The sequence below is a fragment of the Saccopteryx leptura genome, chromosome 8, assembly GCF_036850995.1.
Source record: "Saccopteryx leptura isolate mSacLep1 chromosome 8, mSacLep1_pri_phased_curated, whole genome shotgun sequence".
Lineage (NCBI taxonomy): Eukaryota > Metazoa > Chordata > Mammalia > Chiroptera > Emballonuridae > Saccopteryx > Saccopteryx leptura.
Window position 1 is genome coordinate 86,477,305 of NC_089510.1, and position 13,363 is coordinate 86,490,667.

At 45.9% G+C, this 13,363-nt stretch overlaps 1 protein-coding gene across 7 annotated transcripts in view; it reads left to right on the forward strand.

Annotated features, from left to right (window-relative positions):
- The first annotated feature begins 1,934 nt into the window (after nucleotides 1-1,934).
- MECOM (MDS1 and EVI1 complex locus) overlaps nucleotides 1,935-13,363 on the forward strand; it is a 695,135-nt gene continuing 683,706 nt past the window's right edge. For 4 of the 7 annotated variants that reach the window (XM_066347369.1, XM_066347371.1, XM_066347370.1 and 1 more), the window contains exon 1: nucleotides 1,935-2,285. In XM_066347369.1, coding sequence (XP_066203466.1) covers nucleotides 2,249-2,285 — 37 coding nt within the window. In that variant the 5' untranslated portion in view covers nucleotides 1,935-2,248. The remainder of the gene's footprint in view (nucleotides 2,286-13,363) is intronic. The other 3 variants (XM_066347380.1, XM_066347372.1, XM_066347381.1) reach the window with 2 other exon arrangements.

Below are 13,363 nucleotides of genomic sequence, written 5' to 3' on the forward strand. Positions count from 1 at the left end.
ACCTCTTCTCCCAGGAGCCAAGGCCTTAGGGTTTGACAGATGAGAGGGGCCTGGTCCTCCAGCGTGGCCCCTTTGTCCTCTGGCCTAGGTGAGGGTGCCCAGAGAGTCTCTTAAAGTGACCAGAAACGGTTTCTATGAACTTTTTTCCGGCTAGCTTAATGTACTTCTCTCCCTAGAGATTTTTCTTTCTTTCTAAAGGCTTTAACACCCCCCCCCCCCGTTTCTTCTTTTCCCATAAGACACTGGATAGAAGGAAGATACTCCCCCCATCTAAACAGAGAAATGCCAGTGAACATGTATTCCTAGATTATTGGCTACCCACACTCAGCATGTTGAAGTGTCTGGTGCTTTTGCATCTACCGAGTGTGTAAGTACACCACCTGTAAGCACAAGGCAGCAGGAATTGTGGGAGGGTTGGGAACTCCCACCCCAAGGCTCTTTAGTCCAGGAGAAATGATAGAGATTCCCTGTGCCCATGCATGTGGGCACCAGAGACTTCTCTTTTGGAAGTTGTTTTAATCCTGCTTTGTGTAATTTCTCCCATTCCCCTTCCTTGCGTTTCAACGTTCCACATCTATCTCCTTTGGGACCTGTACCTTGTTCTCTAGGAGCCTGTATCTTACAGCCTAATGCCCCTGGAATTACACAGCCCGGGAGAAAGGGAAATGGTAGCCATGCTAAATCCTTTGATTTTGACTAAAGATATTTGTGAGCCATTGATGGATGCCCTTTGGGGTTGAACCTTGTTATTAGCTCACTCACACCCCAGTCCTAGTTTGGGCAGTAAATGACAAGTACAACGGGGCATTCTCAATGATCTCCCTTCTTCCTCTGACTTTGCCAAACTAACTACCAGAATCTGTTTTTTCTTTTTTTCCTTTAAGTTGAACATCAAGGATGTATTGTCGCAGCACAGAGACTGAAAAGATTGTAATGGTCTTTTATGGTGTCTGGCAGGATTTGCAACAGGTATTAATGGGACGTAAATAGCTCGTGGAAGGTATTGAACAAAACTGTTTAATGCACGGAGGTTGTACCAAGAGAAAAATCTATACGGAGTTGGAATTCAGTTTACCTTGAACATTTTTGCTACCCACGTCCTTGGTAAATCTTGTAATAAAAGCAAATTTCAACAATTTATATTTTAAGGGTGGGAGATGAATTTCCTCACCACATTTTTCTTGCGACCCTGGAGGTTGTGGGTTTAAGCGAACGAGTGAAGATGGCAGGCAGGCTGGGCTGCAGCAGGAGGCGGCGGCGGCGGGGAGGCCGAAGGTGACAGCCAGCCTCAGGGGGGGCAGGAGGTCTTGGGCATCAAATGCCCGAGCCTGCCCAAACCTGGGCTCAAAGATGAGAATTACTATTTGGTGGGAATAGGACACTAACATGTCCTACGGATGGCAACAAGCATTGATACTGTACTGTACCTACACCCGAGAAAGAAACAATTATTCATTCTGCGTTCTGGAAGCAGAGCCGCAATAGGGCCAGTGGCAGCAGCGGTGGCAGCATCGCGTTTCCCGAAGGTCAGGATGAGTCTCACTTTCTCCTGGGTTATTCGTCGGGAGTCCAGCCCTTCCAGTTCTTTAATATGGAAAAGATTTAAAAAGTCCTCCTCCACCCCCCTCCTTGGTCTGTACGGTATAGAACATTCCCTGCGATTTCTAGTGGGGAAAATAGTAATAGTAATGATACAGGCTTATTGGTGATTCCAACACGAAATCAATACTCTGCTAGTCTTTTCATTCTTTTTTTTGAGGGTGGGGGGGCGAAGTGTCTGCTCCCCTCTGGTCCCCCCGCACCCCCCCCCCCCCCGCCCCGCCGCCCTCCCCATAGCTCCCTTTCTCCGCCTCCTCGGCGATTGCCATCTGACAAGATCTCCAAATCAAAGTGATAAATCGCTCCAAACTTTTTTTGGCGGCGCTGAGATGTTGGAGGGGCGTTTAGCGCGCATGTGCGAAGGTGTCCAAACTGACAATGCTGGAGAGATAGCGAGTGTGGATTGAGAGAAAGGGAGAGAGGGAGGGAGAGAGAGTGAAAGAGGGATAGACGGAGAGTGTGTGTAAGTGTGTGTGTGTTTGTGTGTGTGTGTGTGTGTGTGTGTGTGTGTGTGTGTGTGTGTGAGAGAGAGAGAGAGAGAGAGAGAGAGAGAGAGAAGAGGGAGGGAGGGAGAGAGAGCAAAAGAAGGAAAAGATCCAAGAAAAAAAAAACCCAACCACACACCAGCGGCTGCAGGACTGGGCACAGCATGAGATCCAAAGGCAGGGCAAGGAAACTGGCCACAAGTAGGTGCAATATCCCTTTTCTATTGGCTTTCCCCCTCCTCTGCCATCTTGCATATCTGTCTCCAGCGCTCCGGGCGGGAGCGCGGGGCTGCCTCTAGCTCCGGGGCCCCGGGTGGAGGGCAGGCGCAGCGCCGCCCCAGCAACCTGCCGGTCCCAGCCTCCCCTCCCGGCCGAACGCGCTTTCTCTCCTGTTTTGGGCACCCGAGGAGCCAGGCAGCCTTCAGCCTCGCGCCGACCAGCTGTGGCAACCCCGGGGTGGGGGTGGGGGTGGGGTAGCAAAGACTGGGGTGGGAGGGAGGAGAGAGCGCGAGAGTGAGCGGGAAGGGGTGGGGGGGCGAAAGGGAGATGTGAGAGTCTCCCCCTCCTCTTCCCTTCCCCCAGGCGGAGGAGAGTTGCCTCTGGCCAACCAGCTAGTACCGGGTGTGGGAGGGGGAGCCGGGGGGGGCGGGCTGGGGGAGAAAGCATTTTTAGTCCTCAGTTTGTTTCTGGGGTTTGGGTGGGTGGCAGGCTCCGAGGGAGCCACGGTGGTGGTGGCGGCAGGCAGCAGTGGTGGAGTTGGGAAAAGTTGCCAGGCGGCCGCTGGAAGTTGCGCGGGCTGGCGGGCTGCGCCGAGCTGCGGTTGCGGTAGTGGGCGCTGTGCGCTCGGATGTGCTCTCCAGCGTGCGCGGCGCCGCGGGAGGACTGGGGTGGGAGAGGGGGAGACGATGGTGGGGGCTGTAGTCTCGGGGTGTGTATGGGCGCACCGGCAGCAGAGCTACTGGCTCCGCAGAGCTGCTAGCAGGTGGGGAGAGAAGAGGACCCACGAGCGGAAAGCGGGTAGTGGAGGGCGTGCAGCCAGCGGCAACAGCTGCCGAGGAGAAGGGGGCCGAAAGGGCGCGCTCTGGCCCCTGAGTTTCAAGCTGGCGGGGCGCCTAGTGACCCCCAGGGGGCGGGCTGCCGGGACTTCGGGCCGCGGAGAAGGGGCGGCGGAGTCTCCTGCTCTCCTTGTGGACGCAGCCCAGGTCTCGGGTCACTAACCCTTGCCGGCGCCCCCTGCCTGCTCTGCGTGGAGCGGCCTGGGGCAGACAAGGGCAATTGGATTTCGGAAGGGGGCGGAGGGACCCCATCTCCCACTGTTTTTGCAGAAGTGTTGGGTGACTTCGCCCAGCACTGCTTGCGGAGCCGACACTCTCTGAGATGGCATGAGCGTCTACCGGGAGTGTTAGCAACTAGGCTGAGTTTGCTGAAATGCTTCTACCTCGAGTCTAAGGGTACTCGTTGTTGGTACCAAGACCAGGAGCAACTCGGGGCAGGCCACAGTGCTTTTCAGCGAGGTGTCAGCAAGTGGGGCTGGAGCAGCACCCGGAGAGGACAGGCCTCTGTTCGCTTTCCCATTTTCTGACAACAGAACTCTCATTGTTTTGCTTGTGGACTAGGGAGAGAAGAGGTGGGGTTGGGGGTGGGTGGGATGCTTCTCCCCAGTGAAATCCTTAGTCTCTCCCCCACCCCTCCCTCGCATAATAAAACCGAGTCCTCTCCACGCCATCCATGCAGCCTCTGGAGTCCCCGCAGCAGCAGCGCGAAAGGGAGCCTCGGGTTCCGGCTCGGCCCGCTGGGCTTCCTGGGCGCGGGGAGAGCACGGGCCAGCCCCGCGAGAAGCTGCCCCTGTGGGCGCCTTTCCAGTGCTCCATGCAGTCCTCACCCAAGCACTCCCTCATTCCCCCGTACGTTTCCTTTCGCCCTGGTCTCCAGGATTAACCTAAATATAAGGTTCTTTGGGTCACCAGTCTATCTGTTTCTCCTTTGAATGTTGTTCATTTCACTTAGCTGCGACAGTGTCAGCGCGCTGGTGGAACTACTGTTTTTCCTGTTTGCTTTTAAACGAGGCCGATGTCTTTATTTTCATCTGAGGAGGAATAAATGTGCTTGCAGGCTTGGGGACTTCAATAGTAACTAAAGGTTAGGTGTGTGTGTGTGTGTGTGTGTGTGTGTGTGTGTGTGTGCGTGTGTGTGTGTTTGGGGGGGTATGGGATGGGGGCGAGAGGGGTGGGTAGACAGCCTTATTACAACCAAGTGTAAGTTGTGAAATGAAAGCCGAAGGCTTCGCGCGCCTCTTGCCGGGTATCCGCCGAAGTGAAAGCAGAACACAAAACCCTTAGAATTGTCATGAGCAACTTTTTCAACTGTTTTAATTGCCAAGCTGTATGCTGTCGAATTAAAATATTCCTGCACGCACAGCCCATTTAGCATTTAGAAACCAAGCCTCTTTTCCGATCTGGTGATCGTTGTCATTCATCCAGTGGGAGACCCATTTATTTTGTTTCTAGTGTCTCTAAGGATGCCGCTGCCGCTTTCTGCTAACTAGATACGAACTCTTACAAACTTTTCTTGCTGAGTCTTCGGTTCCCGCTCGCGCTGTTCCAGCGGTTGCCACCGTGGCTGCTTTTTTCAGACAGAAGTACCGCTTTATGCAATTCTTCAGTTACAATCTGAGTAATAAAGGAAATCACATTAAAACTAGGCATTTTTGTATATCGAAGCGCTAGTTCCTTCCCCCGCTTAGTGTGTGAGTTTCCAAGCGTGTGGTGGTGACCCCTGCCGTGCAATCGAACGAAAACTTTGCTGCACTGTCTGCACCGTTTTCTTTCTTTTTTCTGGTTAGGAAGAGGCAGTGTGACCAGTATACTTTAAAAACAAACCTACCTTTATTGTCACAAAAGTAAACATTGCAATGGAAGCAAATAACATAGAAACAGCTGTTTTCTCGATTGCATGTTAATCTTTTTGTCTTTCGTCAATTTCTCTGGTGGCCAAGCCCTGTCGCGGTCTTGGCGTCGGTACGGGAACCCATGGACCAAGACCAGGGACCACAGACCCTGAAAATACCCACTAAAGTTAAACCCAAAATGAATACACAACACATTTTCTAATTTACAGGGCTTAGAAAAAACATAATAGTTTTAACTGATAAATTCGTTGCAATTATTTGAGAGGAATAAACTATTTAATTAAAAAATTAAGAAGGGAAAAACAAGAAGATTGACATCTGTACTGTCAAAAGCCCATGGCTTTTATTCCCATCTTCAAAAAAAGAAAAATAAAAACCAAGCCCACTCTGGCAGCTCTGGGGTCTCCTAGCGTTTTCTTGGGCTGCTAGGATAGCACCTGGGCCGGGCTAGAAACGCCTGTTGCAACTGTTATTCTCCTGATGACGGGAAAGAAGTGAGGTTAGGTTTGCTCAGCATGTCTAGAGCCCTGGACCTCACTTCCCTGAAGTGATACCCTCAGGGTTTCAATTACAGCAATGAACGAATTGCAACGACTAACCTCCCTTAGCTACCGGCCCCCCAGAAGTCTCGTAAAGACCTAGAAGGCTGCAGGGGCACTTGTTATTTGTACACTTGATCTCTGTTTAAAAAGAGGTTTTCAAGTAGGGAAGGTAGATGACGACCCTTCCTCCTGTGCTTAAACCGTAGAAGCACCAGTATCGAAGATGGTAAAGGAAATGCGACCCAGATTCCAAACTGCGCTGTTCGCTCGCTTACCTACTTACGTTTCTTTCATCCTTTAAAAAAAGATGAAAACACAGAGCTTTGCTAAAAAAATACATTTTAGTTGTTTATTTCATACGGCTTTTGAGGAGGAAAAACCGCTGTCCCGACGGAGGCAGAGGCCGCTTCTAGGAAGGCAGTTTACTTGCCATTACTTGACCATTACCCTGGCTTAGGACTTTTTTATTGCTTTTGGCACTTGGAGTGTAGTCTTTCTGAAGCATTTCTATGTGCTTCGCCAATAAAATAAAATAAAATAAAATAAAATAATAAAAAATCTGTGTTTAAGGGAAGGTTAATAACGCTTTTCATTTCCCCCTCATCCTCAACACTGTGGAAGCGACGGTTCATTAGCTGCAGAGGCAGGAAGGATGGAAAGAAAGGCTTCCTTTTCAGGTTTTTATTTGTAGGGGCTGGAAAGTCGAAGGTCTTGGCTACGGTGCTAGTGTTTGTGAGTGTGTCTTTTGCAGGGTAGCTCAGCACTCAACTTTCAGAGCAAAGTCTACCACCGGGCTGGGCCTCCTCTGCCGGCATTCAACACGTAGGTCGCTTACGGAATAGAAATAACTTGTAATTTCACGAAATTTTTGTTTTTTTCTTCTTTCTCTTTCTCTTTTTCTTCTTCTTCTTCTTCTTCTTCTTCTTCTTCTTCTTCTTCTTCTTCTTCTTCTTCTTCTTCTTCTTTTCCTCCTCCTCCTCCTCCTCCTCCTCCTCCTCCTCCTCCTCCTCCTCCTCCTCCTCTTCCTCTTCTTTGGAAAAAGTTGAAGGCAATAACTCTGTAAGCAGTCTCCCTTTAAACATTTTGTCGTTTGGAGTTTATTTTATTTCATATTTGGAAGTTAGGGCCAGGTTATCTGAGGCTGCAGATGTGGCCTGATGCAGGAAGGCCACAGCTGAGAACACCTGGCTCTGTTTTCCTGGGCAAGGAGGGCAAGAGAGCCCCGAGTTGCCCTCAGCACACCCAGCTCCTGCCTTCTGTCCCTGCTCCCTCTTCGTTTTGTCTCTGCTGTAAGCTAGCCCGGAAGTGGAGAAACTTGACTTGTCATCTCCCAACCAATGGCTCTTACCCAGGTACTCAGTGCCTGGCAGAGCACTACTCTCAAGAGCTAGACATACCTTCCCATCCCTCATCTCAAAGCTTCTTGGTTTGGAGGAAGTGGTCTCTGATAGTGAGCGTAGAGCGGGAGAGGCCTTGGGCAGTAGGGAGGCAGAGCTCCCCAGGGCAGCTCCCATAGCTCTCCCCTCCAGCTGCTCAGCTCCTGGCTCCCAGGCTGAGGCCAGAACCCTCCTCCCCTCTCCAATCTCAGGGGCTATATGCCTGCTTCCCTCAGAGCAGTTTGCATTGACGGTGTACACACACATGCACACACAAACACTCACACTCACACATCCAAGGTTCAGAAACCTAGTCAAGTAAAGAGAGCAGGCACACCTGGCTTATTCACTCTTCCCAGCAGCGAGGCCCCTTCCCAGCCTGTTTGGCAGGGGAGTGAGAGGCTGGGGAAGCGACGGGGAGACAGTCACACTAAAAGGATGTCAGGCACATTTTTCCAGTGACGGTGAACCCCTCCTCAGCTGGAAGCCGCTGCTCTAGGCATTTTCTAAAAAGGTCTGTGGGGTCTGCTTTTCTTTTCCGCTGGACTGCCCAGTATGAACCATTAGTTCCCTCCCCACTCCATTGCTGTGGTCTTCTTTCTAAAATTAGATCCCCCCTTCCCCCCTCTTCTGGCCTTCTGTGTTTACCAGGGAACTCTCAAGGAAATTGACTGTGTAGTGAGAACAAGTGTGAGGAAGAGGATAAAAAGAGACAAACAAATGGAACAGAAAACAAGAAAGGAAGAAAGGAAGCGAGAAGCATTGTGATTCTCTGAATTCTCTGTTCACACACAGATTGGTATTATTTCCCCCCCAGTAAATGAACAAAATATAATCCTTGTTAATTACCTTTGCTTACATGACATACAAGAAACTTCAGAATTGTTTCTACATAAGGAAGAAACTGTTTACAAAACTCTTTCAAAAGTGTGACATATTGCTCTAGTTCAGCACTAAAAAGCTAAACACACTTGCCCTCCTTTGAAGTGCCCTGGCTAGGGCAGCTTATTTGAGTGCGGTTCAGATATTGCTGTGGGTATAACTAATGGCCTCTACCTATTTAGCTCAAGTGGGAGGAGAGAAAGGCCTGAATTCCTTGTCCAATGAGTCCCTCTGGGGACTGAGTTCTGGCTCTCAGCCAGTTCTGTACAATGTCAACATTGAATATTTGAATTCCCAGACTCTCTTTAACAAGTTTCTAAATAAATAAACTCATTGTGTGTCTGTGTTTAAAATTATTTCACCTTTCATAGAAGCTACAGCATCTTATTACATTGGCCTTGCAACTTGATTTTTTAAAAAACAAACAAACAAACAAAGCTTAAAGTATTTTAGTAGGAAAATCACAATATGTATGCTTTGCAAATAGTTGGTGCTATTTAGAGGGATCTTGGGCTGTTTAGTGTGATGTGATAGTGAATTATAATAATAAAAACCATACTAAATTCAGAAAGTCAGTGAAACATTAATTACATCTTAAGGGAGGCCTGTCTGATTGTGTAACTGTAATGTCTTTAAGCATGTGATAATTTCGCCTGCTATGTCCTACAGGGGGACAGAGAGCTTCACTGAGGAGTCTAACTGTATATCTAGGTACTCCCCAGTCTATAGGTATTGGTAGGTATAGACTTCTGCCCAGATGGAGTTTTGTTTCTTGGCATTTTTTTTCTCTATCTGTGTCTGTCTTTTTAACTTGGAAGGGGTAGATACACAGATGTTATTCTCATATTTCAGTATGGTTTTGAAAAGGACCACATGAATCCTGTTTTTACTAATCTCTCAGCATTTGAACATCTATGGCATTTTAATGCAGATAGGAACATACTTGTTCTAAGAAGTATACACAATTTAAAAAAAAAAAAAGCAAGTCTAGTTCTCTTGAAAGTGTGGACCCCATCTGGAGTTGTTAGAAAAGAAAGTGGAATTCACTCTAATTTATGTGTATAAAGTACAACATTATTAAAAAGAATAGGATTTGAAAGGGCACACAGCAAAACCCATAATGTTTAGCTGGTAATGTCGAGAGCTCAAAGCCAAGAAAAAAAATACCACCAACCCATGCAAACCCTAAAATAGATTACAATGACCTCAGCCATTTTCATTTTCAAAAATAATAGCCATGATTAAAATGGGAGAGTGTTTTACTTGGAACCATACTCTTCTGCATTATTATAAAAGCTGTTTTGTGGTTAAAGAACTGTTTCATTATAGAAAAAAAGGGCAATTGAATTTTTAATCAAATTCCTGACTCTTCAAAAGCTCTCATTCTTGAATTACTTCTTATTTTGATTTTAATTATTATTCTTATTCATTTGCAAACTTTTTTTTTGCTTGTAAATTAGCCAGATCCTTGACTACTAACTTTTATAACAATTCTAAAGGAGAAATTTGATTTAGAAAAGAGATTTTATAAATTCCCTTAGCAGACACCTGCTTAAGGGTCACTGACTATATAAGAGAAAGAACCAAAGCTTTCTTAACCTGTTCAAGAATCAGCCTAAAGGAATTAATTTTGTGTGCTAGGGTTGTTCACATTACAGCATTTATGCAAGTCCTTGTACATAACACTTGGTGGGCTTTGTACATAACCATAGGCAGGCTTACAAAACAAATATCAATGAGATCCTTCTGTGAGCATGGACAAGCTACGTCCCCTGCTCTCAGTAACATTGCAGACGTGTTTATCAGTGTGTGAATCTGGGTATTGTCCCTGACTGGATAGCTGGGCCATCTTGAAGTTAGGGACTGCCTCTGAGCCCCAGCATCTTTACCAGTAAAGTGGGAGTACCAATATTACCCTTTCTTGGCTGATCTGAGGTTTAAATGGGGTAGCTGTATGTAAGGTATTTGAGTCACAAGCAGTCACCTAACAAATCTTAGTCATTTCTCTTCCGATACATCAATTAAATTTTCTGAAGATGCTCTGGCTAGTTGGCTCAGTGGTAGAGCGTCAGCCTGGGAGCATGGACACCCTGGGGTTCCATTCCTGGTCAGTGCATGCAGGGGAAGAAGAGACCATCTACTTCTTCAGCCCTCCCTTCTCCCTCCTCTCCTGCAGCCATGGCTCAGTTGGAGCAAGTTGGCTCTGGGTGCTGAGGATGACTCCATGGCCTCGCCTCAGCTGAGCAACAGAGAAACGGCTCCAGATGGGCAGAGCACTGCCCAGTACGGGGCTTGCTGGGTGAATCTGGGTTGGGTTGCATTCAGGAGTCTATCTCTTTGCCTCCCCATTTCTCAATTAAGAAAATAATTTTTTTTTCTGAAGAGAAACTTTTTTAGACATTATTATCCTTCTTGTATTTTTTTCTTTTACCCCCTTCACTGTAGAAGTAGTTGCATGTATAGAGTAAGCATTTTGTATGCCTTCCAATAAAGCATGTCCTCAGGATAAAAGACAGTCATATCTAAAATTTGGGTTCATAAAAACTGTCTATACCAAGCCAAAATAGGCAAAAAAGTTTATTTGGCAAATTTGAGAATCTTTACCTTTTTTTTTGGTGAGGACACTGTATAAATGAAGTGATTTAGATTTCAACTTTGCCCCACTGATTTCAACATTGTATGCACACAGCCTAAAGTTAGTTGTGCGTACTCTCCAGTTGTTATTAGATCATGATCCATTGTGTATGAATATTTTACTTTTCATGGAATGAATTTTGTAAGTCACTTTACTACCCTAACTGAGTTGGTCTTTAAAATGAGAGGTCTGAACTAGAGTAGAGCTTGTAAACTCAAATGCTTACAGAAATTGGCAGGTACAGTACATGCTTAAGCAAGGTGGGTATAAGCATAAACTCTTACTTCTATTAACAATTTTGACACCCAACCTTTGTATTCCAGAACAAGAGGGAGTGGTGGGGACTGGCAAACTGGAGTTCAGGACTTCCAGCTCACGTCTGCCATTTGTGCAAGGTGACCGGGGTCTGCTAAGTCTTCCACTTTGTAAAAAAGTCACACATCTGGCTTGTTCTGTGAATTTTCTCTACTTTAAAAAGTTGACTCAAGTTAAAAGGCAACAGCAACAACAAACAACATTCCATAGGCCTACCCATACACTTCTGTGTGTCATGTGTAGGTCATGGATCCTGGGTTTGTGCTGTCTAGATTAGATGGTTTCCAAGGGTCCTTTAAAGATCCAACATTTTATGATATCCAGAGGCCTTCCTGAATATTTCCTTATATTTTTAAGATCTGTATCTTCCTCTTCCACCTCAAAGTTTGTGTGTGTGTGTATGTGTGTGTGTTTTGATAGGTGGAAATACTTATTACAGAATCTGATATCTGGCCATTTAGCTGGAAAAAAAGTCTTTCACGGCCATGTTTTGTCTTTCTTTCCCTCCATGCCGCTCCATCATTAATTGGTTTAAGAAAATAAACTGAAACACTCTCCTTTCACATAGCCACTGGCCACCATTCTTTCTTATTTTTCATTCAACCCATTTGATTTGTGAGCTAGGGGTTGGGCAGTAAATCATAGGAGACAGTTTTTTGTGGTTTTCCACAGTGGGAGAAGAAGTCATTTGGCTACTGTGGGTATAACAGAAAAAGAGTTCACCCCTGCCCTCTAAGAGGGTCCAAATATCCTGTCCTGTACATGTGTAACTGAAGATTCTAATTGATTTTTAAAACATAAACTTAAGGAGAAAATAGTTTTTTGGGTTTTTTTTTTTGTATTTTTCTGAAGTTAGAAATGGGGAGGCAGTCAAACAGACTCCCACATGTGCCCGACAGGGATCCACCCAGCACGCCCACCAGGGGGGCGATGCTCTGCCCATCTGGGGCGTCGCTCTGTTGCAACCAGAGCCATTCTAGCACCTGAGGCAGAGGTCACAGAGCCATCCTCAGTGCCCAGGCCAACTTTGCTCCATTGGAGCCTAGGCTGCAGGAGGGGAAGAGAGAGACAGAGAGGAAGGAGAGGGGGAGGGGTGGAGAAGCAGACGGGCGCTTCTCCTGTGTGCCCTGGCCGGGAATTGAACCCGGGACTCCTGCACGCCAGGCTGATGCTCTACCACCGAACCAACTGGCTAGGGCAGGAGAAAATAGTTTTTAAGGGATGAATTTATTAAAAAGCAAAAGTGACTCTCCTTGCAGCAAGGTTAGATATGTTCAGGGAACATTTGGAAATAATCATACATTATTCTGTTGATTATCATGGGTTGAATTTCTAGTAGAAGTCGTAGGTGAATAACAGGTAAAATTAAATCCTGAGGGCTAAAAGGGCAAGGTATAGTGACAGACTACCAGTTCAATGCACACTCCCAATAAATGTTTTGGTTTTTTTTCCTTAAGATTTAATAAAAAGAGGAGAGAGAGGGGGTGGGGCTCGAGAAGTATCAACTCATAGTTGCTTCACTTTAGTTGTTCACTGATTGCTTGCCATGTGTGCCTTGACTGGGCACACCCAGGGTTGCGAACCAATGACCTCAGCTTTCCAGGTCAATGCTTTATTCACTGCGCCACCACGGCGCAATGAAGTTTGGAATAAGAATTCTATAATATATAAATCAGTATTGTAATAAACAGACTGGTCAATAAATATTTGTTACTATCAGTTAACTTTGTTGAAAAAGTATCCAATAGTGCAATACTTGTGGAGGAGGATTTAGAGTAGTGACAAACCATGCTTATAAGCACTTTAATAATGAGTTATCAACTACCTAGCTCCCAATTTTAATACCTGATGCTGAAGCCCAGATTCCTTGCTTGGTTCTTGGGAGGCCTCCTACTCTTGAGTTAGAAAAATGTGGTGATTCTGAGGCCAAGTTAGGAGTTAAATTTGTTTGGGTTTGAATCCTGGCTCCACCAATTGCCACCTGGGTAAAATGAATGCAAGCCACTTAATCTTTCTGTGTCTCAGTTTTCTTACTAATAGACTAAAAATCCTTACCTCATGTAAGGATTTGATAAATAATGCATTTAAAGGGTCTTAAATATAGTAAGAATTCAACACATGTTCATTATTTTAACTTTTTAGGCTTTTTTGTCTTCCTGCCCAAGACTAGTCCATTCAGCCTGATTTGTTTACTGACTCTGTCCCTCTCATTCTCTTGCTGGCCAAGCCTTGTGTTTCCATCGTCCAACTTTTGGCTACCATACTGTCATAGTCTACAGCTATACCTGCACTGTACTTTGACCATCAATATCTAACTCTTTTAAGATTATTTTAAAACCTTCCTTCTTCATGAAGTTCATTCTCATCCCTCTTTGGAGACATGATTTTTCTGTCTTTTCATTTTAATGCTGTGGAATAATTTTTACCTACTATCATTTTGTCATTTTTATTACAAGTTCCTTGATTATCTATCTATCATCTATCTATCTATCTATCTATCTATCTATCTATCTATCTATCATCTAATTTTTCTAGATAAATTATAAAACTCTGGAGAGCCCAATTTTGTTTTGTATAGTGCCTGGTTCTATGACTTACATATGGCAGACAACGGTACAGTT